The 25,197-nt window shown below is 37.5% G+C and overlaps 1 protein-coding gene and 1 long non-coding RNA gene across 2 annotated transcripts; both read left to right on the forward strand.

The window, feature by feature from the left end:
* The first annotated feature begins 5,974 nt into the window (after positions 1-5,974).
* LOC137038750 (uncharacterized) lies at positions 5,975-7,167 on the forward strand. Its single transcript, XR_010897549.1, has 3 exons — positions 5,975-6,005; positions 6,417-6,545; positions 7,099-7,167. It is a non-coding gene; the product is annotated as an uncharacterized lncRNA (long non-coding RNA).
* A 2,267-nt stretch (positions 7,168-9,434) lies between these two features.
* On the forward strand, positions 9,435-14,004 carry mc3r (melanocortin 3 receptor). The gene has a single exon (XM_067413623.1). The coding sequence runs from the start codon at positions 10,539-10,541 to the stop codon at positions 11,520-11,522; it is 984 nt and encodes a 327-aa protein (XP_067269724.1). The 5' UTR covers positions 9,435-10,538; the 3' UTR covers positions 11,523-14,004.
* The last annotated feature ends 11,193 nt before the right edge of the window (positions 14,005-25,197 follow it).

Raw genomic sequence — 25,197 nt, forward strand, 5'->3', positions numbered from 1 at the left:
TTCTCAGTTAAGTTATTACATGAATAGATTGTGTAAATTTTACTTAAGATATATAGTTCCAACTTATTCTTGATTTTACAATGTAATAATTACATGAATTATTGTAATAGATTTTACCATACCACAAAGTCATTTTTTTCAGTGTATCCCTTATATTATCCCTGCATGAGATGAGACATCTTTACAATTTTCTGGGTCTTAAAAGAGTCCGCGTTTGTGATGTCCTTAGTTCATGCAAAACGCTAGCTTGCTCTGTCTGGATGCGTTTAAATCTGCTCTGAGTTTGCGTTTTTGTCATCTATCACATGCGCACTTCAATAAGACGACAGAAAGCAGGTTAATGCGTTTACATGCAGCGTGAATTCGGGGTAAGAGGCAAAAAACTACCTGTCCCGACCGGTTTATGCTTACGCCGTTTATGACCTTACTCTGATAAAAGAAAACGGGTTACCGCGTTTACATGACCATGTTCATTGTCAGCTTATTAGGCTTAAAAACGTGCATGTAAACGCAACCATTGAAAATAAGAAATGTTTCTTGCCGAAATCAGAATATTGAAATGATTTCTAAAGGATGTGACTGAAGACTGAGAGTTGATTCTGAAAATTCAGCTTTGCCACCATAGGAATAAATTAGATTTTAAAATATGTAACAGTTCTTTTATATATTTCACAATAATATGTCAATATTCATTTTAATCAAATATATGCAGCCTTGGTGAGCATATGGTAATTGCAAAAGCATATTCATATTCATACTAATTCATTCACATTTATTTAAATTGTGCATGTGTTCAATAATGCTCTTGTATTCCATTGTTAACCAAAAAGACAGCCCCAAACTCCATTGGTTAAAACATGTTGAGATGTTCAAACAAGCATATTTCAAAAGCGCCACCGTTTTTTCCCTTTTTAGGAGAAAAAACTACTGATAGCAGTCCCCTCCCATATTCTTAAACCAAAATCTCTTAAACTGACCAATGAATGCAGAGTGATTTCTCAAGCTCCGGGATGTCTGCTGAGCCTCAAGGCACTGTCAATCTGTTTAAATGTATTATATTTGCTTTTGGTATAATATTACTAAGTGACTGATAAATGTTGTTTGGGATTACGAGAAATGTTTACTTGCCAGATAACAAAATCGTATTGCTTTAATCTAATGTTGTATCTCTCAACCTTATTTTTGCCTATATAGGCAGCAACAAGCATACAGTTAGACAATACAGTGCAAAATATTACAGAACAGCATATATAAGGTACACGTAGGAGTAAATTCATTAGTTATGCAACTTATGCAACGTGAATGAGAAAAACCTACATGTGCTGTATTTAGACTTAAATGGACTAAAGTAAGAGTAAATGGGCTGAATGAGAAAGAAAACCTGCTTCTTGGAACATAGACGATTGAGTAAAGGCGCTCCCAGAAAGACCTCGGTTAAGAGGATGTGACAAATTTTTGATGATGGACCTATTTTATCCTCATTATATTCTCTTAATACTATGAGACCCTTTTTGCCAGTATCATTTATTTAAGAATATGAATCCTTCTACAGATTGAATCTGCTGGGGGAAATTTTCATAAAGGGCTAAGAAAAATGTATCAGAAGGGGAGGCAAAGCATGACTCAATTTCATGTTCGGTTTGCTTTTATTGAAAAACAACATCTCTTCATATATCAACATCTCTTCTCTATTTTGGTCTTAAAGGAATAGGTCACCCAAAAATGAAAATTTGATTTTGATCAGCTTACCCCCAATGCATCCAAGATGAAGGTGTGTTTTTTCTTTAGTAGAACACAAATGAAAACTTGTACTACAACCATTGCTGTATAATGCATGTCAATGGGGGTGCATTTCTATGAGAGTAAAAACACATAGACATACGAATCCACATCAAACATTGTGACATTATTTATGTTATTTTTTACCTCATATCAGACGAATCTGATCTTGTATTCCACAGCGCCAGCGATCATAAATATATATAGATTCCTCATTAGTGCCCAAGGTTATTTTCGTAAACGAAAACTGAAACTAAGACTAAAACTATTGGTCAAAAAACATTTTCGTAAACTGAAATAAAATTTAAAAATCTGAATAAATAAAAAACTAAAACTAAACGAAACTAACTACTCTTACTAAAAAACTAACTGAAATAAAATAATAATTAGCAAAAATAAATATTCGTTTTCGTTGTTAATAAGCTCTCTTTAATGTGGTGGAAAATCTGACTGTGGCGGTTGAGGGAGTGTCTATTGCGCTACTGCGCGTCAAGTGAGCTGAGGAGATTAACCGCTGTCCTGTGACGGACGCGTGCAGACAGGCAACACATCGCCAGTCCTAAACGGGAGTTCACAAAGAATCAATGCGTCCGTGGCAGTGAAAGGGGAAATAACACAAGGTAATGAGATGCACGTTGAACTTCTTTTAAGCTCACTGTTTTAGAATGCCGTTTCTTACGCGACGAGAGACGCAGGCGCAAAAGTCAGCAACTATATTAGCAAATAACGTTACTAGCCTACTGTGCGTTTGAGATTTCATGTTTGCATAATATTGACAGGCTCAAAGGTGTTATCATAATCATTTACTACTAATAATATTATCTGTGTGGAGACATTTCCCCACAAAGTAGGGAATGCCAGGACACACACACACACACAGGTTTGTTTCACTATATAAGTGAGGACATTGCATGGACTTCCATTGATTTTATATCAGGTTAATGATATTTTATATCCCCTAACTCAATTCCTATCCCTAAACCTACCCATCCCAAGAACGTGCTAAACAATAGATTTAAATAAAAACATGTTTTGGCCGATTTATAAGCCTTTTTAACTAGTGAGGACCAGTCAAATGTCCTTACTAGTCAGTTATCATAATATTTTACTAGATAAGTGAGGACATTGGTCCCCTTTACAATTATAGCACAACAAACACACACACACACACACACACGCGCACACACATGTCTGGTGTGCTATCTTTGTGGGGACTTGCCATATAGACGGTTTTTATACCAAACAAACCATATATTCTATCCCCCTACACTGCCCCTGCCCCTAAACCTACCCATCACAGGAAACTTTCTACATTTTTACATTTTCAAAAGAACTCATTATGTATGATTTATAAGCTTTTGTACCCATGGGGACCTCAATTTAGGTCCCCACGGTGACACGAGTCCCCATGAGTCTGTGTGCATTCAGTTTGAAGTCCTCACCAGGCTAGAAAAACATGTACACACACACACACACACACACACACACACACACACACACACACACACACACACACACAGCAAAACAGTGTGTAGACACTGCTAGCCTACATTGTACTACTGAAGAAATTAAAATAAGCTTTTAATTGTTTAACAATATTTCATCTGTTATGAGTGAGTTTGTCTGGAATTTATAATTTTTACTTTTATATTTTACGTTGCATCTATTTTGTTCTTTAAGATAGATCCTGTATAGGTCATAGTGTGACTCAAGCTTTTTTGCTCAAAGGTGAAGACCCAACTTTATGCATGTTTTGTAAGACTGTCCTGGGTTTAAACAATAATGCTCGTTTATCAAGTTATTTCACCTAAGGATGTTTAGTAAGATTAAACTCTAATCTGTTAATTAAACTTTGCTGAAATTAAAAACCTTGATTTGGTCTCTACACTTCATTATGGTAACTCTGCTAAACTATAATTACTAAAACTAAAACTGAAACTAAATAAATAAAAACTAAATAGAAATGTATTTGCAAAATAAAAACTAAACTAAAACTAGCAAAACCATTTGTAAAACTAACTAAAACTAAACTGAAATTTGTAGCAAAATTGAAAACGATAATAAAATAAAAACTAATTTCAAAAAGCAAAACTATAATAACCTTGTTAGTGCCTGCTAAGATCGTTTGAATGAGACATCTACATAATTATATCTATGAAGGTCAGTTTTTTTGACCTTCGACAGAAGCAATAGCCCGATCATTTTGTGTCTTAAGACATCAAGTGTCACCACGAGCCATAGGGTTTAATATTGATTCGTATGTCTATGTGTTTTTTTTACTCTCACTATAGACAGTACTCACAAAGGTATAACAATCAAGATCAACTTAAATATTCCCAGGAGTTGTCCTTTAAGGGCACATATAAGAGTGACTCTACTACTCATGATATATTAAAATAGGTCATATTTAAGATCAGGGTTGTGCATCCTCTAGCATTAATATGATAGTGTCTGGATTCTGGAACATTTATGTGTTATTTTATTAACTTAAGACTAAAGCCATGAAAAAAATATTAATGAAATTAAATTTCAAATAATATTAAAATATATATATATATATATATATATATATATATATATATATATATATATATATATATATATATTAAAAAAAAAAACATTAACATAGTACACCAGACCATAACCAATTTTATTAGTTATATTTTACAACATTAACTAAGTGAAAATAAGAATTAATGTTTAAGCTTTAAGATATATTTTATTTTGTTTCAGTTAAAGGAATAGTTCACCAAAAAATTTAAATGCTGTTATCATATACTTGCCCGCCTTAGGTTGTTCCAAACCTGTATTCATGTATTTGTTCTGCTGAACACAAACAAAGATATTTTGAAGAATGTCAGTAACCAAAGTTGGATGGACCCATTGACTTCCACTTCCTCACTATTCCACCATATTTTTCAAAATATATTCTTTTGTGTTCAGCAGAAGAAAGAAATTTATACAAGTTTGGAAGAACTTCACAGTGTGTAAATGATTGACAGAATACATTTTTGGGTGAATTATCCCTTTAATCACAAATTCCCATTTTGCCCCATGTACTGCACTTACACCCTCTAGTGGACAAATGTTCAACTCTGTCTGATCTCCTACCAGTGAAATGTGCTCATTAAAATGAAAAAGGATAAGATGTAAGGTTGTGTAATAAAGCATGAAATTGATTGTAGATTTTATTGTTTAATAGTTAAACCACATTCATTTGAAAAGGCCTGAACAGGCCAAATCAGTTGTACCATCTTTAAAGGCTTGGTGAAATAAAGCACATGCACTGCTGCTTAAACCACTTAAAGTCTTTTAAAGAAAAGGCGATTTGAGCGAGAACAATGTCTCAAGCGGCTTTAATTCACAAAGAACATTGAACAAAGTCTTTCTGGGTCTGTAATTTGGCAGGTATGTTTGTGGGTACTGGGCAAGGGTCATGGAACTTACTAATAATGCTAAATACACCCACATAAACTTAAGACTTTTGTAAAGTTTTAAGTGTTTGAAAAGCTGTGATGCTCTTTTAGCAAACACACTTTAACTACATAATTTGATTCATTCATAGGTTCATAAACACTCACCTAAAGGATTATTAGGAACACCATACTAATACTGTGTTTGACCCCCTTTCGCCTTTAGAACTGCCTTAATTCTATGTGGCATTGATTCAACAAGGTGCTGAAAGCATTCTTTAGAAATGTTGGCCCATATTGATAGGACAGCATCTTGCAGTTGATGGAGGTTTGTGGGATACCCATCCAGGGCACGAAGCTCCCATTCCACCACATCCCAAATATGCTCTATTGAGTTGAGATCTGTTGATTGTGGGAGCCATTTTAGTACTGTGAAATTATTTTCATGTTCAAGAAACCAATTTGAAATGATTTAAGCTTTGTGACATGGTGCATTATCCTGCTGGAAGTAGCCATCAGAGGATGGGTACATGGTGGTCATAAAGGGATGGACATGGTCAGAAACAGTGCTCAGGTAGGCAGTGGCATTTAAACAATGCCTAATTGGCCTAAGGGGCCTAAAGTGTATCAAGAAAACATCCCCCACACCATTACACCACCACCACCAGCCTGCACAGTAGTAACAAGGCATGATGGATCCATGTTCTCATTCTGTTTAAGCCAAATTCTGACTCTACCATCTGAATGTCTCAACAGAAATCGAGACTCATCAGACCAGGCAACATTTTTCCAGTCTTCAACTGTCCAATTTTGGTGAGCTTGTGCAAATTGTATCCTCTTTTTCATATTTGTAGTGAAGATGAGTGGTACCCGGTGGGGTCTTCTGTTGTTGTAGCCTATCCGCCTCAAGCAAATGCTTTGCTGCATACCTCGGTTGTAACGAGTGGTTATTTCAGTCAAAGTTGCTCTTCTATCAGCTTGAATCAGTCGGCCCATTCTCCTCTGATCTCTAGCATCAACAAGGCATTTTGGCCCACAGGACTGCCGCATACTGGATGTTTTTCCCTTTTCACAGCATTCTTTGTAACCCCTAGAAATGGTTGTGCGTGAAAATCCCAGTAACTGAGCAGATTGTGAAATACTCAGACCGGCCCGTCTGGCACCAACAACCATGCCATGCTCAATATTGCTTAAATCACCTTTCTTTCCCATTCTGACATTTAGTTTGGAGTTCAGGAGATTGTCTTGACCAGGACAACACCCCTAATTGCATTGATGAAGCTCCCATGTGATTGGTTGATTAGATAATTGCATTAAGGAGAAATTGAACAGGTGTTCCTAATAATCCTTTTGGTGAGTGTACATACACAAAGACTATAAACAAAATATTTTTATTATGTGATTAAATTGCCAAATAATGCAGAAATTGCATGTGAACAGCCTTGGCTAATCTTCTTATAATATGATGTGACAGCTGTCAGAGCACTTTAATATAGTGAAATAGTGTATTATGGGTGATGTCAGAATGGTCTTAGTTAAACATAGCCTTTATGAAACGGTGCTCACTATATTGCACAGTGCAAAAATATGAAATCTAGAAACAATTGCTTTCACATGACGAAGTCATTTAGTTTCAAGAACAAAAACACTCCATAGAACAAATTAAATAAAATGATAGAACAAAGATCAACCACACTCTTTAAAAAGGATATTTTGCAAGAGACCTTAACTCTGAAACCTAACTGTAATTCCAAAGTAGCAGTTATAAAATCATGCATCTCTGCAGAGAATGAGGACCCTTTTTTAACGATCTAGCATTGTTAAAATGCACGGCGTAAGTGCACTGTGTCAGGATCCACGACCTAGTGTGTGTAACCAGAGTTTCTTCTCCCATTCCCTTTAAAAGCTTGTTGCACTCGCACCATGACTCGCTACTTACATGGCGGAATTTGCACGCGGGAAAACTGATTGAAACGGATCTGCTCATCCAATTACGCTGGCTTGCTCATCATTACTGAAAATAGGTAGGTTAATTCTGATACATGCAATGACTATCCATTATGGCATGTAGGCATTATTTTATGTACACAATAATAATATTTAACATTTTAATCCTTTAATTTTTCATATTTAAAACTGTTTGTGCTGCTGTGTATCCCTGTGTTTGTAATAAGCAGAGTGTACATGCGTTATGGACCCGTCTGTAGGTGCATAGTACTAACACTTTAAATGATTAAGAAAAAACGAAACATTTTGACTCTTTTGACCAGGTTTCAGTTGGTCAATTTAATTTGCCTCAAAATAGCTACTCACCAACAATGCGCATGAATACACCTTGTTTTCACACCAGCACGCCCATGGCCGCAAATGGTTTTCCTTTTGGACAACGTGTCGCAGCTCGCAGGATGTGAATAATAACTACATCAGACTGAAGCTAGCAAACACTTGCATTGTGCAGGGTGTATGATAGGGCCCTAAATTACACCATGGACAAACCTTCTGTAAAATCTCAAAGATTTCCTGTCCATGAACTATGTCCCCATGAGACGAAAGCTTTACTGTGTGCTCCGTGAGTCAGAGAGAGGTGCAAGTCAGGGGAATTTGATCAAGACAAGAGTGGACTCCTGAGTAAAGGTTATATTCCTCCCCACAGCTACACGTTCTGACAGGTGTGCAATGACAAACAGGAATTTACATGGCTGAGAATTCGAGTAGGACTAAGACTTAAACAGTGCGCTGGTTATCGTGATTTTAAAGAAGTATAAAGGGTAAGTTCACCGAAACTTAGCCCGCAAGACTTAATTCTGAGAGCTTTCTGTCACTCCATAGGCTGCTGTGCAACTGAAACTTTGAGGCTTTAAAAGATTCATAAAGGGATCATAAAACTAATCCATATAAATTGAGCGATTTAGTCCACAGACACGATTGCTTTTATATGATGAACTAATTGAATTATAGGCTTTTATTCACAAATAAACATTGATCAGCGAACTTAAACAGAAGCTCAACTGAACTTGACGTGCGCGAACAAACCTCTTGCGGAATCTCCGCGTTATTCGTAACACAAGAATGATCCTCATTACTTCTCACACATCAAGCGAACATGCTTTAGCTTCCGTTGGTACCACGACTGTGACTGTGAGTTGATGAATGTTTATGTGAATTTCAAACTGTTCATCATATTAAGTGATCGTGCCTCTTCAGAAGATTTGGGACTAAACCGCTCAATTCATATGGATTTGTTTTTTACGATCTCTTTATGAACTTTTTGAAGCGTCAAAGTTGCAGTTACATAGCTGTCAACGGAAGCACGGGCGAAAACTGTATTTTGAATCTGGATTTGTATTCCACAGGCAACGCTTAAACTGAGTTTACACATCATCATTTTTTTTATCAGTATTCTTTAACCCTGACCTTGTTATAATCTTGGTTGGACCTCTAGTTAATTACATATTCAGTTTAAATATTCAAATGTTGCTGGGGATGGTTTGTCCTTGATGGATTCATCCAGTGGAGAGGTATAGTAAATAAAAATGTCTAAAAAAATTGATTTACTTCTCAACTGAAAGCTCTATTCATTCTGACTGAATCACTGTATGTTTGGTGGCCAGGTTCATTTTTTCACTTAAATTTAACATTCTACAGCTCTCCAATTAATAATATGGTACTTTTGAATTTGGTTGTTTTCTTCCTGTTTTTTCTTTTCTCCGGAGAATGCACCAAGTCGGATGTATTGATAAATGATTATCTGCTGGAGTGTGAACTGTGCACCATGTGAAACAGTCTAGTCTAGAACTTGTCATGAAATCATTGAAGCAGATGATGAGGTGTGAAAAAAAAATCAATCAATATCGCATGGGAATAGACTCATCACATGGACCTACACTAAAACCCTTCTCACATTCACACAGACACTTTTTTTTTCAAACTCAATTTATTCACTTCAAGTAGGCTCCTGTGGTTTTTCTTGTACAGCGTTTCATTGTAGCATGTCTCTCAAGGTTCCACTGAATACTGCTGCATGGTATGAGAGGACAGATATTTTTCTCTCTTAAGTGGAGAAAATGACTGTACAGTTCTGCAAGGACATATTTCTATCACATCTGTGCACAAACAAGTGCTAAATCAAACACCTGCATCACAAAAAGATTACCAATCACTTCCATGCAAGAGCTCAAACTGAATAATTTGTTTTGACTCATACAATTTATTGTTTATTGCCACAAATATACCTGTGCACCTTCTGACTGGTTTTGTGGTCCAGGGTCACATATTATATGTTGTAAAGAAAACGTTGTTAATGTAAAAAAAAAAAAAAAAACACATCTTTCCCACAATAAAGTACAGTACACTATTACTCATATAAAAGTTAAGGCTGGTTTGCAAAGAAATATTTTGTGTTTCCAGTGCACTGCTTTGTTATTGTTTTTTGTGTGAAAATACACCAGACGGATGTATTTGATTCTTTTTGCGCCTAACCACTGCGTCTTTAGAGTCAGCATGAAACTGATGTTGGAATAATCTTTTCTCCCCTATTGTGGCATATCCGAGTGAAATGGCTTCTATGTAAGAAAATTTGTAGGACGGGGGATGATTTTGCCCATCGTGAATTGATTGGGTCATTGCAGTTTGCTTTGATCTAATGTGACAGGTTGTCTTGTCCTCATGCTAAAAACATCATGAGAGAAGAGACTTTCAATTACATGAATTGCAACTTTTTAAAAAATGCCCCTCTTTACGTAGTGTAGTTAGACGGGAGGATTTCTAAGCGCCATTTTTAAAGCATGTTGTCATAAATAACACGTATAAATTGCACATTTATCCGCTGAACTGTATGTGTATGTAGGGTTCATTTAAAGATTTATAAAAACCTATGAGTGTGTTTGTCCTGAAAGATAGCTTTGGTAAATAAATTAATGATTTAATCATTTGGATGCAGAAAGCACCTGTTGCCATGCACTATGAATGTGTGTGTCTGTACCCACATCTTTCATTTAAAATCTTAAGCAATCACACAAAGAGCAGGCGGAGGCTGCATCTGCTGACGTACAGCCAGTGGCTGTGAGAGAGTGTGTTTGCTCCGAGCCTCTGAATCACAGAGCATCTCCACAGGAGCATCTCCAGCAAACAAGATACGGAGGATTTTCAAAGACATCTGCAGAACTGGAACATCTGATTCTTCAACTACATCTGCAGCTCTCAGCTTCCTTTATTAGTATTAATCTCGTCATCTGAAGCAGCTTTGTTACTTTTTATTAGCCTGTTCTTTTACTGATTTAACTCTCTAATTTCCATCTTTCATCTGTTGCTTGTTCTTCCCCCATCTCTATATCTTCACAAATCCTGATGAACGACTCATACCTGCAGTTTCTTAAAGGGCAGAAACCTGCGAACAGCACGTTTTTGCCTCCTAATGGCAGTACTGTGGATCCTCCAGCAGGGGCGCTGTGCGAGCAGGTCCAGATCCAGGCAGAGGTTTTTCTCACCTTGGGTATTGTGAGTCTCCTGGAGAACATCCTCGTCATCTCGGCTGTGGTCAAAAACAAAAACCTTCACTCTCCGATGTACTTTTTCCTTTGCAGCCTGGCTGCTGCAGACATGTTGGTAAGTGTATCGAACTCTCTGGAGACCATTGTCATTGCAGTACTAAACAGTCGCCTTTTGGTGGCCAGTGACTATTTTGTGCGTTTGATGGACAATGTGTTTGACTCAATGATCTGCATTTCTCTTGTGGCATCCATCTGCAACCTTCTGGCCATTGCCGTCGACCGCTATGTCACGATTTTCTACGCCTTGCGCTACCACAGCATAGTGACTGTACGCAGAGCGCTGGTCGCCATCGCCGCGATCTGGCTGGCGTGTGTGGTTTGTGGGATCGTCTTTATAGTCTACTCAGAAAGCAAGACCGTGATCGTGTGTCTAATCACGATGTTCTTTGCCATGCTGTTTCTCATGGCTACTCTCTACGTCCACATGTTTCTTCTCGCCAGACTTCATGTCCAGAGAATCGCAGCACTACCCCCAGCAGCAGCTGGCGCCGGCAACCCGGCTCCACGTCAACACAGCTGCATGAAAGGAGCCGTGACCATCTCCATCCTCCTCGGGGTGTTTGTGTGTTGCTGGGCGCCCTTTTTCCTCCACCTCATTCTGCTGGTGTCCTGTCCGCACCATCCGCTTTGCCTCTGCTACATGTCTCACTTCACCACGTACCTGGTCCTCATTATGTGCAACTCTGTGATTGACCCCCTCATCTACGCCTGCCGCAGCCTGGAAATGAGGAAGACATTTAAGGAGATACTCTGCTGTTTTGGCTGCCAGCCTCCAATTTAGACACTAGTAAAGAAGGTCTGGTTTGAAACAATGGATGTGTATAGAAATCATTTACCTTGATGTAAGATGCCAAAGCTTGGAGGTCATAATAATGTTGCACAACCTGAGAGGAACGCTTTAAACCTGGAAAGATCAGGTACAGAAAAACAGCTAGAGGGTAGAATGGAATATGACCCTGTTGCTTGATGGAAAGGGCAGATCAATTATTTGTTACACTCTCAGAAGAAAAGATTACTATACTATATAATCTTAAAAGGTTCTGTAAGGCACTTCATTTACAAGGATTCCAATCATGGGATATTTTTAAAGATTTAGTTTTAATATATTTTGTTAATCATTTTTAATTGAAATGAAATTCTATGAATTAAACAGCTATACATACTATACCTAGTATGTACATAAATATAAATACATATTTGAAACTACATTATTTCCAGGTAAGTAAATTATGACATTGATCATGTGACTCATTGTACAGACGGTTAGATGTTCTTTCATTGAAGCCCAGCCACTCTCATGGCGATACGTAAATATTAGGGCCGGGACTCGATTAAAAAAATAATCTAATTAATTAGAGGCTTTGTAATTAATTAATCGCATTTTAATTGCATATAAATATTTGACCTGAGAACAATGAGAAGTAATTTTTCACATGTATTTTTAGTATACCACTGAATAATGACTGAATATATAAGCTTAATCAACAAAATATTGTTTATTTATTTCAGTCCAGCAGACCAGCGCAATGTTTGCCATTGAGTTTATCAAAAGCATATTTGTGATATTTGAGGCTCGATGTGCTGCGGTGATACACAAATTCCTTGTTGTATAGCTTGCACACTACCATGCTCTTGACGACGCTTCCATTCTTTCGTTTTTTAAAACAAAATTTCTCATCCACGGGGCCGAGCAAAGCGGTCTCATCAGCTTCTTCGTTCATGTTCACTCATGCCCTGCGCCTCAATCAGCTCCCTAGTTCACTAGTCAGGGCACTGATCAGGACATAAGTCATTGGACTGACTCCCTGATCAGTTTCCTGACTACTGAACTAGGGAGCTGATTGAGACGCACCCATGGTTTGTTGTTGTCGTGACTCCAAAGCGAGCGCTAGTTGGTGTTCCAGTATAATCGGTCCGTCGAAACTCATTCATTGAAAAACGTTCTGCGGTGCAAAAATAAGAGTGGTTAATTTTTTTTTAAAAACATTTTTGCATAATTAATTAACGCGTTAAAGTCACGTAATTAATTAATCTTAATTAACGCGTTAAAGTCCCGGCTCTAGTAAATATTTTACGTTTTGGCAAGTTGATGGTGAATTTGTGATCTTGTACGATTTGCTTCATTTTTCCTAAAAGGATTTTGGACAAATCGAATTGTCAAGAATTTGCTAAAACATAAAATAGTTATGTGTTCTCATGAGAATGGGTTGTTGAAGCACAAGATGCTTTTTGATGGTCTAAATATATGCAGGACACATGATCATTGAGTTTTAACTTGTTGCGTTCTTGCAGGAGGACAAAACAACTGATAAGAATTATAATAAAGATTTAGAATAAAACTTTTAGACCTCACAAGTACAGTATGTTTAAAATGTGTACATAATATATATTTGGGCATATATCCATGACTGCTTCAGATGCAAAAGGTCCTGACAATTTGTCAGTATAGGTTTCTACCTAAGTACTGGTACTTCTTAATGGGCTGAGGCTAGGATTTAATGGGTTTGAAGTGAAACGATTATAAGTATGTATGTATGCTATATGCGGAGAGCATTCACTCAGTAATATTATCTCATTTGTGTGGCTTTGAGAGGCTTTTGCATCTGAACTCTTCACATTTATATGTTGGGACCATTCTGTCTAATAACGGTGTGTAAATGCTTGTTGTTAAAGTGAAATCTTGAAGTCCTGTGAAACTTGGTTTTGGGAAATTAACCCCTGGTTTCACAGACAAGGTGTAAGCCAAGTCTCAGACTAAAATGTGTTTGAGCTGTTTTACTTAAAGCAACTTACACTGGCATATCTTAAATATATATATATATATCTGTGTCATTGTTTTGTCTCTTTGTCTTTTTTGACGAGTTTATAAAAGCTATTTAAATGGCGTAAATTAACTAAGGCCTAATCCTGGCTAAATCTAAGTCCTGTCTGTGAAACTAGGCTTAAATAAGTCAGGACACTTCTTAAACATAAAAGTGCATCTGTCCATCTTTGAGGTGTCAATAACTTTGTTTCTTATCATAGTTTTCAGACAATGTGTGACACTACTGCCCACACAGGCTCTGACCAAATATTACTCTTATTCCACTTAACAGCAATATATTTTAGCTGTGTATGGGTACAAAGTGGTTTAAGTTTAACATTCTACTTATTTAGCTGACCTTTTTGTATTGAGTCTCACTGCAATGTGAGACTAATAATTTAGACTGCTTGCCACTCTATTAACATGTTTAGCGCATGAGCTTTAGCACTTAACTTGTATCTGTGGCCACAAGCTTCAGCAAATCTGCAAAAAAAAAGTAAAATAAAAGGGTTTAGCATAAGCATATGTGTTCTCTGTTCCTTCATGTTGGAAATATTTAGCTGTATGTGTGTGGTTTAGGTATTCCCATATATTAAGTGCTCGAAGTGGGGCGGTACTTCTACATTTTACTCTTAAGCTTACCTGTACTTTTGTGTGCATTGCTCTACTTCTCGCATGTACCCGGTACCCACAGACAGAAAAAGCATCAGTGTCAGAGAGATTGGTAATGACCTAATGTTACATAAACTACACTACCCAGAGGGCACTACGTGACTTACTTCAGATCTTGACAAATCATGTTAAGGCAAGCAGTCGACCCACCCTATCAGAAGTTCGCTTCCCAGCGGACGCAAGTTTGAAAAAGCCATCTGATGCCTCCGGCTTTCACCTGACCGTAACAGATTTTCAATGCTGAAATTGAAAACTTAGAAACTAAAAAGAAATGTGTTGAGTACCAGAATGGTCCTAAAAGAGCGCGTGTGGCCAGAGCCAGACATGTCAACAGAGGTCCAAATCCAACCAGAAAAATCGGGTATGATTCATGAACTTCAAACTAATGTTAACATTGATGTGAGCGGAATAGCTAGCGTTAATGAGGAGTCAACAATAAGATGAGTAACAAACAACATGGATGGCCTGACTGTTGGTCAAGTTTCGTCCATACAATTATGCTAGATCATGGTTAGCAAAGGGACAAAGATCTGCAGAAGGACTTGCATGTGAAGCCCCTCACCATTCAGCAGCAGCTGGCTCTAAGACCTTCTGGAGCCTTTTTTAGGTAAACCAGGGGTCCCCAAACTCGGTCTGAAATAAGATTAATGTGCCTCACAAAGGCACCAAAAATATTATTAATAAATATATTTTTTTATACCAGAAATGTATGCTCCAGTCTTCAGTGTCATATGATCCTTCAGAAATCATTCTAATATGACTCACTGCTCTAGAAACATTTATGAATATTATTATTGTGATTATTATTATTTTGATTATTATTATAACTTTGTTGAAAACAGTTGTGATGCTTCATATTGCTGACTAATAAGTGTGACAAATTTCCCCCCAAGCATTTATTTGAAATAGAAATCTCTTTACTGTCACTTTTGATCAGTTTAATGTATCCTTGCTGAATAAAAGTATTCAATTTCGTTAAAAAAAACACTGACCCCAAACTTTTGAACTGTATTAATTTATTTATAGCACTGTGTGTAAAAAAACAACATTTTGTGTAATACTGCTCAATAAGTGACTAAATAATGCCAACATTTTCCTATTTACATGTTGTGATGTGTATAGTTACATTGTGTACTAAGCGATGTTCTAGGCCAGGGCTATTCAAATCTTACCCTGGAGGGCCAATGCGGTGCAGAGTTTAGCTCCAACCCTAATCAAACACACCTGAACATGCTAATCAATGTCTTCAGGATCATTAGAAAATCACAGTTGGGTGTGTTTGATTCAGGTTGGAGCGAAACTCTGCACCGCATTGGCCCTCCAGGGTAAGATTTGAATAGCCCTGTTCTAGGCCGATATGGCTAGGAACTACACTCTCAATTCTGCATAATAATCAAGGAACTTATACTGCCCTAAGACAGTGGTTCTCAAACCTGTCCAGGGGACCCCCACCACTGCACATTTTGCATGTCTCCCTCATCTACCACACCTGATTCAAATAACCCACTCATTAGGAGACTGCAAGACTCGAATTGGGTGTCTGATGAGGGCAACATACAAAATGTGCAGTGGTGAGGGGTCCCCTGGACAGGTTTAAGAACCGCTGCCTTAACCCTAGTTTGTGCTTTGGGGTCTATATGACCCCAAAGCACTTTTCTTTAGTTAAAAAAAATGGTTCCCTTTATCTCAGTGGAATAAAACTTTGTGACTTTTCCTAAGTTATCTATCTGTACATGCACAAAAAAACTGGGCTTGATTCGGTTGTTCTAAAGGCATGTAAAAAAATTTGTCACACTCAGGAGCTTTGGGGTCAATATGACCCCACATTGAAATGAATGGGAAAATCGAAAAAAATTTGTTTTTTATTTTTCATTTGTCAAAAAAAATATATAAATCCAGAATAAATCTGAAAATTTCCATACCACAATGAAGCCCTGGTACTAGAGCACAAATGTAAAGTGGAACGAACATGATCACTTGCACACACACATGCTCACGCACACAAACACACATAAACAAACACACAGGAGTGACTCCAATTGAAAGCATTTTTTTTAGAAATTGACAAATAAAATCAATAATTCCAGAAAAAAATCTGAAAATTTCTACACAGAAATGAAGGCCTGGTACTAGAGCAAAAATGCAATGTAGAAAAGACATGCTCACTCAAACACACACACACACACACACACACACACACACACACACACACACACACACACACACACACACACATACATACATACTAACAGGAATGACTGCCATAGCCAAATAAAATCAGCCACAAATGCAGAACAAAGATAAAAGGGGTGAGACCTAATGCACACACACACACACACACACACACACACACACACACACACACGCACGCCCGCGCACATGTGCACGCATACACGCACATGCGTACTGAGGCACCACCCACATACGCACTGGCGCATTACGCACGTGCGCCTATGCGCACGCGCACATGGGCACGCGCGCACACACACACAGAGAGAGAGAGAGAGAGAGAGAGAGAGAGAGAGAGAGAGAGAGAGAGAGAGAGAGAGAGAGAGAGAGAGAGCATCTATGGAATTTGTCAAATGAAATCAGCAACAAATGTGAGTACCTGAGTGAATCAGTGAGACCTAATGCATGCACACACACACACACACACACACACACACACACACACATACACGCAGAGAGAGCAAGGGAGAGATGAAAGGAAACTGACCCGTTCAACTTTGAGAAAGTTTACTCTGAGATCTAAGAGCTGCAACTTTGTTTTGAAAGCAAAGTAATTGTTCCCATAACATATATTCCCATACAAAAGAGGGCCAGAGCATGGACTGATTTTTGTTCATGATACATGTTCATTCACAACATTCTGAACTGCTTTTTTACCATGTGAATTATGTAATAATTTTTGTAGCTAGTTATTGCTTTTATGGTCAGTGTTCAGAATTTGATTATCAAAAAATTATATTGTTATTCAATGTTCATTCTTCACTCCTGGTCATTTATGCATATTGCTGCTGTTTTTTTATATATATATTATTAAATTAATATCTTCAAAATTCTAAAGTTAATAATTTTTCCCCACATTTGGTTCATTAAAATAAATAATATTCAACTACAATCCGATTCTAAGTCTTGTACTTTAGGTGTTTCTTATGTGGCGATTTATGTGGTATTTTGTTAAAACAGACATTTCAAAACTTATCAAAAACTACCAAAATTCTACTATTTGAAGGAATATTTATTTTTTTATGTCTTGTATAATGTTTATACATGTATAAATTCACAAAATGTATAACAAAAGTTATGATATGAGCAGTTGGCCACATCCAGTAAAATGAATGGATCTCTATTGCCCCCTATGGACAAAACAATTTCTTTCTTAAATTGTAATTCCTTCAAGTTTGTCTTTGACCAACAGATGGCAGAATTGTACAGCTAACACCTATATCAATATCCAGAAACAAATTGATTTTAATTTAGATCATGATTTAAGTATTTTTTTCATAAAAATTGATATTTCACACGCAAGCTAATGGTATAAATGAGGATTTGTGTGGTAAATAGGTACAAAAGTACTTTGAATATCCAAAAACACAGCATTACTGTATAGATGAGAAGTGAACAAAAAAAATAATATATTATATGTAATATTAAAAATGTAAATTTTTTTTACAATCACTCTTTACATTTTGGGGTCATATAGACCCCAAATGCACTGAGTGTAAACAGGAAACTAAGGACATATTAGGGTTTTAAGGCTGCGTCCAAAACCTGGAAAAAGCTGCCGTTAGAGGACACATTTGAAGGCAGGAAGGCTCCCTAGTTCAGTAGTCAGGGCACTGATCAGGGAGTCAGCCCATTGACTTACTTCCTGATCAGTGCCCTGACTACTGAACTAGGGAGCTGATTGAGATGCAGGGAATGGCTTGAAGGCAGCGTTTTGTGAAGGTCCCTCACAAAACTAATTTTGGACAGACTTCTAAACGTGTAACAGTTCAATGATCTACAGCAAAACAGAGAGAGCTTTGGTGGGAACTAAACAAATATTTAATTACTACATTAGCCTACCGGCTGTGATTATTATTTTTTAATTTATGAAAAAATGTAGGCCTAAATGTAAACATGTAAATGTAGGGATTTCACAAGTACCGTACTACCGGTACGTATTGGTACCATGTCTTAAGTAAAAATGTAAAAAAAAGTGACGATACCAGCATTTCTAGTAGGCTACCGACTCCCGAGCCTATGTTCGGTACCCGCAGCCATAGATATCCACAATAAAGGCTAGATGTCTTACGGCGAAGTCACCATCGACAAGGGTACAAAAAAATAGGATGAAGTATTGGAAGTGTTTTAACAATATCGTGTGTTGAAGTCAGGATGTAGCATGTATAATAAAGTTGTGAAATTCAGTTTCTCATGTCTATATTTCTGACATAAATTATACCCTGTCACAATCAAATTAATTAACCATTTTCAGTTCGAAATGTATACAGAAATCAAAGGCAAGCACTTCATAGGGCTTTTCACACTGAGCTTATCGTCATTCTAAACACACTTTTAACCTTGGGTAAAGTAACATTTCACACTTTTATATTTACCTGCTTTGGACAGTCACTGAAACACTGTGCATTCTATATAAATAATAAAGTCAGCATTGAAGAGGAAAAACATCAAATGCAAACAGAAAACACAATTGCAGCAAAGAAGAGACCATTTAAATTATTGTATAGTCTGAAATGTCCATTCAGGATATACTTAATACAAGGACATGCAAAGCTTGAGCATTTATAAAAACATATTGTGTGCAGTGCAGTGTCTGTCAGTGACCCTGATACTGCACATATGTTATCCCATGGTTTATTAAAGTACAGTGTGGAACGGCAGTGTATTAATACCCAGGATTAATTGTTCATCTCGGGTAAATGATGATCAGTGTGAAACATGAAGCAAGATAACCCAGGATTCTGTATATCCGGAGTTTACCATTTCAAGTGTGAAAAGCCCTCATGTTTTTTATCCTAATGAAGGGAAGCTTGTATTTTAAAAAAGTTTTACCTTTCCCTTCTTTTTCTTAACATTAACATGAAGATCCTACTATATATATATACACACACTTGAAACTTTGTAACCAACTAATTCAAAAGAGACAACAAATAAATACTATTTCTTGTCACTGTGTATAAACAAATAACTCAAAACCTTCATTCCTCCATGGACAGCTGCTTTGTGAAGTGAATTTGAAGGTGTACTGTGCCATCTGGTCAGTTTAAAACACTGGGCAGTAGAATCAGAAACTGTTGCAGAATGTCTTGCATGATGTACATGAAGTAAAGCTGATCCTCTCCAAATCGTAATGCCTCTATAAATTTGTGTGAAAAACACATGAAACACTGATCAGTATCAGAAAAAAGCAAATAACAAATACAGCGCCAACAACAAAGTAAAATCACAAACAATTATGTTTGACCATATCAACAGACGCGATAGACATCGTAAAGCAGAGCACATTAGAAAAAAACAGCCACGTTCTGTATAAAGTGTTAATACAACAATGATGGATCAAATACACAACACATATAAACTTGATAGATTAAAACCACAACACAAAACAGCTGTTTACCGTGTTCTCTTCTTCCGCCGTGCAGATTGTTTAGTTTTCGTTAACTCCGCCCACTTCCGGCATGAAACAGTGGCGTTGCGCTGTTGTCCTCAGACGGTTGTGAGTGACGTATATGGTTCTGCGATTCTGTAGTTGTTGCGTTTGCGTGCTTCTAGTAAACACAGAAACAGGCGAACGGTAGGGCTGGGCGATATGACGAAATATATCGTCTGGACGATAGAAAATGTCTATCGTTTTATATAGACCATTTCAGAATGTTTGTAAACAATCGCCTCAAGATACTTCCGGGTGGCAGAACGCGAGCGGCTTCTACTGACAAACTGAAGAGATCAGCCGGCTACTGTAAATAGTAACATAGTTAAGAACATTGCTGTTGTTTAAAGTTGAAACTATGACGAAAACGTGTTGTGTTTGGGGTTGCGCCATCAGATATACAGGAAAAGGTGTAGGATTTTATCGATTTCATTCAGAAAGAAGTAAATATATGCAGCAAAACCTGTGGGTGAGGAGGCTAAAGCGAGTGGACGTCGTCAAAAGTGGCGCTACAGAGAAGTATTCTCAAAATGGTCCATCTACAAAATCACAGCAGAGCATAATTATCTTCAGCTGGGGAATTTCGAGACTAATATTAGTAAACTTTAGATCTCTTTTAACCCCTTATGATTCAAAGATCATACGGCCTCAGATTACTATTGTTCAACATTCACTGCTCATCACACATTATCTGGACAAACATCATCATCAGAAAGATTTAAGACTCCAGCTTTGATATTTGAACACTGTTTATGATAAAACTGGGTTGCAGTGACATTCAATTCTTAATTTATGTCAGGAGTGCATTATTATCGATCCGTTATGAACGATATTTTGAATAGATTATCAGACGCACTTTATTCTCTCGTCTTCACTGGCTCATTTGTGTTCACAGAGATCGCAAAGAACAGCTTTCAGTTAAGCTCTTAGTTTAAAAGTCCTCATATTTGGAGAAATATTGACATATCACGTTTGCAAAATATTTCGTCATACAGAATACCATTTCTATTCATTTCTCACGGAATTATTCGATATAAAAGAGTTAAAACATGCGCAGACCTCTCTCCTACTGTCTCGGACATTTCCTCATTCTGGCTCGAACGGGCCTATTCTAAATTTCTACGCGTGAACTAAGAAGCTAATAAACACACGATAACTATGGAATAAGGTTTTTGTGTGATTGTTCATGTGATTTCGGCTATTTTATATCAATAATGGATGTTTACATGACTGCTAACAGGTGTAGTGATTAGTTCCATATAAAATTATAAATGTAACATATTTTAACATCGGGAGTTTGTGAGATATTGCAGATGCCACGAGTCATTAAAGTGGATCATTGCATCAAATCAGCTGGGAAACAGCATGACTGCACCGCGAGCCGGCCGCAATCACACAAGGTTTCGTGTTAAACACAGACACCGGAACTTTCAATGTTGCTGCTATAGCTTCAGATACAAAAAATAAAGAAAAAATGTGTGCAAAGGATTTGTTGAAAAGCAGAGAACAGGGAAATAGACTATCTACGATAGCCTAACATATTGTAATTCAAACAGCAACAGTCACTAAAATAACTACTCAATGGTAGGCTGAAGCTCATTTAAAAATTGTGGTATTAGACTAGCACTACATCTACTAGACCAAGGTTAGGCATTTCATGTATTGCTATCTCCTGAATTAATTAATCGGTCCCTCAATAATCATGTTAACTATGTCTGAATACTAGCGTTGCCATAGGAACGCTTCGGCTTTTGCCACCCGGAAGAACGTTTATTACTGTTGTGACGTCATGGTGAATTGTCGTATTAGGCTCTATCGCTTACGCCACGATAAGGCGTTTATGGCAGAATTTTACGTCAAGATGCACCTCACGCCACGGCATGCCCATGCAATACATAAACAAACATGGAGGAAGACGGCAGTAGAGGCGGTGCAGACCAGGGTAATTCTCAGAGTAATGATGCCAGAGTGGGGGCATAAGCGCTCAAAACACACTTCAGACACAGACGCTGCAGCGGGCTTTTACGCGTGGCACACCATATAGCCATATATTGAAATATTTTAATGGCAGGTGTAGGGATGGCGAAAACTAAACATTTTCTTGACCGACCACCGAGCCTCATTAGCCGGTTGAAACCGGTTAACCGATTAGTTTAAAATATGCTGCGCTATTTGAAATAACAGCCGCGAGCCGCGCTCCCTCTGTCTCTCTCTCGCTCTCTCACTCACACACACGCGCTGCCGCCTCCCTTCCACTCACTTCACTTTTTTAAAATCCCCCACAGCGCGAAACACGAGTCCCGCAAACGCGCCGCAGAGGAGCTTGTTTGTAATCAGAGGACAAATGGCTCCTTAGTTTCGAAATGGTTTGGTCAAGGTGATCGCGTTGAAAATAAAGGCGTTTGTCCAGCGTTAGAAGCTCATTTGAATCATTGCCGCGGCTCATTTAAGAAAATGACAGCTCTGAAGAGACGCCGCTTTAGTTCGAGGTAGTGCTAACAATAATAAAGAGAGACGATCAACACCTTATGTGTTTCCACTGAAATGAAGATGTGATATATTTCCAAATGTAAGCCCATCTTATGCGGAATGACGCTTCATCCTGTCGTCTGCCCGGCTCTAACCTCAAGTGTTTACTTTCTGTAAACCTTGTGAGCGCGCAAACCCAAACGCTGTGACCTCGCGCCAAATGTTCTTATTGGTTTATTAAGTACAAACAGGCGAGTTATGAAGAATTGAGTGCGTGGGATATGTTCAATCACACAAAAAGGTTTCGGAATGAGACGGCTAACTGTAGTAGCGTTTAGTCCACTGTATAATAGCCTAATTTAGAGATCACTTTTTTATTTATTTTAACCGACAACTTTGATCGGTTAACGTTGATACGGTCAGCCATCGGTCAAACAGTCATCGGTTAACATCCCTAGGCAGGTGTTAACTTTACCAACAGTCTTGCTTTAAAAAAAGGTTCTGAATAAAATAAAAATGTAGTCCATACTACCTTTATTTGTTTTGTATATCATTTCAAACTGCATTTCCACATTGCAATTTTGTATAGACTATTCATAAACTGAATTAACAGAAAAATTGCTATATCGTTATCGGGATATCAAATGAGCTATATCGGGATATGAAATTTTGGCCATATCGCCCAGCCCTAGCGAACAGTGGTCTTTCGAATCAGCTCTGACCGCAACTCTGGAAGACTTGGAGTTAAGCTTTTCTCTGAGAAAAGGACAAAGAACGGCACTGAAGTCATTCTTAAAAAAGGTAAGATGTGTTCTGAGTTTTGCCTATATGGCTAATGTTTAATCTATCAACAAGCTCTGTTGCTCTGGTTGGTTGTAGCGCTATCCTATCGTGTACAGAGGGAGTTTGAAAGACAACCGTTTATCCCGCCCCTCGGATTGAGCCCTGTCTATGGTGAGTTTCCAGACCAAACATCTTGATGTGGGTCTGGCTTGTCAGGCTAGCGTTTAGTCGCTTCCGCGTTATTCCAAGCGCAGGGCTCCAGACTGTGTCTCTGAATATTAAACTGCAAAACACTATTTACACTATTTCACTTCTTGAGAATTTACCGTTTCATTTAAGAAAACTATCATGAACCGAAATTAACACTTATAAAAAATAAACTTATTGAATTTAATTACTTTTTTTAAAGAGTTAAGTAAAATGAAATAAAACAAAAAACATTTTGCTCTGGTAATAAAATACTGAGTATAGTGTAAAATCTTTATGTTATACCGACTAGCTCATGGAACTAGCTATCAAGTGAAAAAAAGGTTGGAGACCCCTGTGTTAGACTAACTCTAACACAAAGAACCATTACTGCATATAAAGGGTTATTCAAGACAAGGTCCTAAATATATAGAAAATATAAGAAGGTTCTGATATATTTGTAAAGAACCTTTAAAGCACATTCCTTTTTAAATTCTTTATAGAAAGAACCAATAAACACTAAATTCCAACGTGTGTGCGTACGCGTGTGCGTGTGATTTTTATTCCATAAGAATATCTTCTTCTTTCTCATTATTGACCACAAATTCTCTGCTTTAAATGCAACATTACATGCTGTTATCATTTCACCATCTAATTTGAACTCTAAAGTCATTCTCAGTCACTGCAGTAATTCTAGTCTTTTTTTATCCGCTTATAAGCTCAGCAATTAGCAGAATAGTTATCTCAGAATAGTTCTGTAATATGAAAACCATTTTTTAGTAGCCTAATTAGTTTGATTTCGTTCAGCAAGTCAGAACTCTGTGTAGCTACTATATTGTCAAATTGGTCAAAGTTTTTCCATAATGAATGATCAGTTAATGGTTGTATGAACAGCATAGAATTTATAAAACACTGTAACATATGAAAAACTGAGCAGTGTGAACACATTGCTATATGCGTGCTGTGGCCTTCCCTTAGTGGTGCACTTCTGAAAGAACTACACTGCCAAATCTTAAGAAATTTCTGAATGACACATGGATGGATGCACTTTTTTGAGCTTCAAACTTGTGAGCTCCGTTCACTGCCATTATAAAGCTTGGAAACCTCAGGATATTTAAATATAACTGATTGTGTTCATCAGAAGGAAGAAAGTCATATACACCTTGGATGTCTTGGGAGTGAGCAAATCATGGGGTAAATTTAATTTGAAAGTGAACTTTCCCTTTAAGGCTACTAATGTGCATATGTTATACAGAGACTCAAAAATAATCCATCTGTAATAATACTGGAAGGAAAAACAAGAACATAATCCAGCACAGGAATGTTTATCACTTATCAATGAGGACGAATGGCTAATGATGGCCTTGACTGACGTGCTGGAGGGAGAGCAGGCTGTGATTCAGATGATGTATTGGAGTTTAGCATGTGTAGGCCTAATTGGCATCACTTATGCTCTGATGCAAACCACAAAGCAAATGTATGACTTATAACCACAGGGGTCAATAATGGTACAAAATTTACTTCTTGTTCTGCATATTCTGTGCCTTGAACACACAACACCACCCAGGGGGAAGATCATTGGGTTTAGTTTACAATCATCATCATTTTGCTTGAGTGATGTCAAAGTTAAATGAAAGCTGTTTCATATGACGTTCTTTCATAGCGATTGAAGATTACAAAGACATTATTTTTTTCAATGGGAGTAGCCTATCCACCGATGAATTGTTCACAGTAAGAACAGCAACGCACATTAAAGGGTTGGTTCACCCAAAAATGAAAATTCTGTCATTATTTACTCTCCTTCAAGTTGTTCCAAACCTGCATGAATTTCTTTCTTCTGCTGAACACAAAGGAAGATATTTGGAAGAATGTTTGTATATAAGC

The sequence above is a fragment of the Pseudorasbora parva genome, chromosome 13 (genome assembly GCF_024679245.1).
Source record: "Pseudorasbora parva isolate DD20220531a chromosome 13, ASM2467924v1, whole genome shotgun sequence".
NCBI lineage: Eukaryota > Metazoa > Chordata > Actinopteri > Cypriniformes > Gobionidae > Pseudorasbora > Pseudorasbora parva.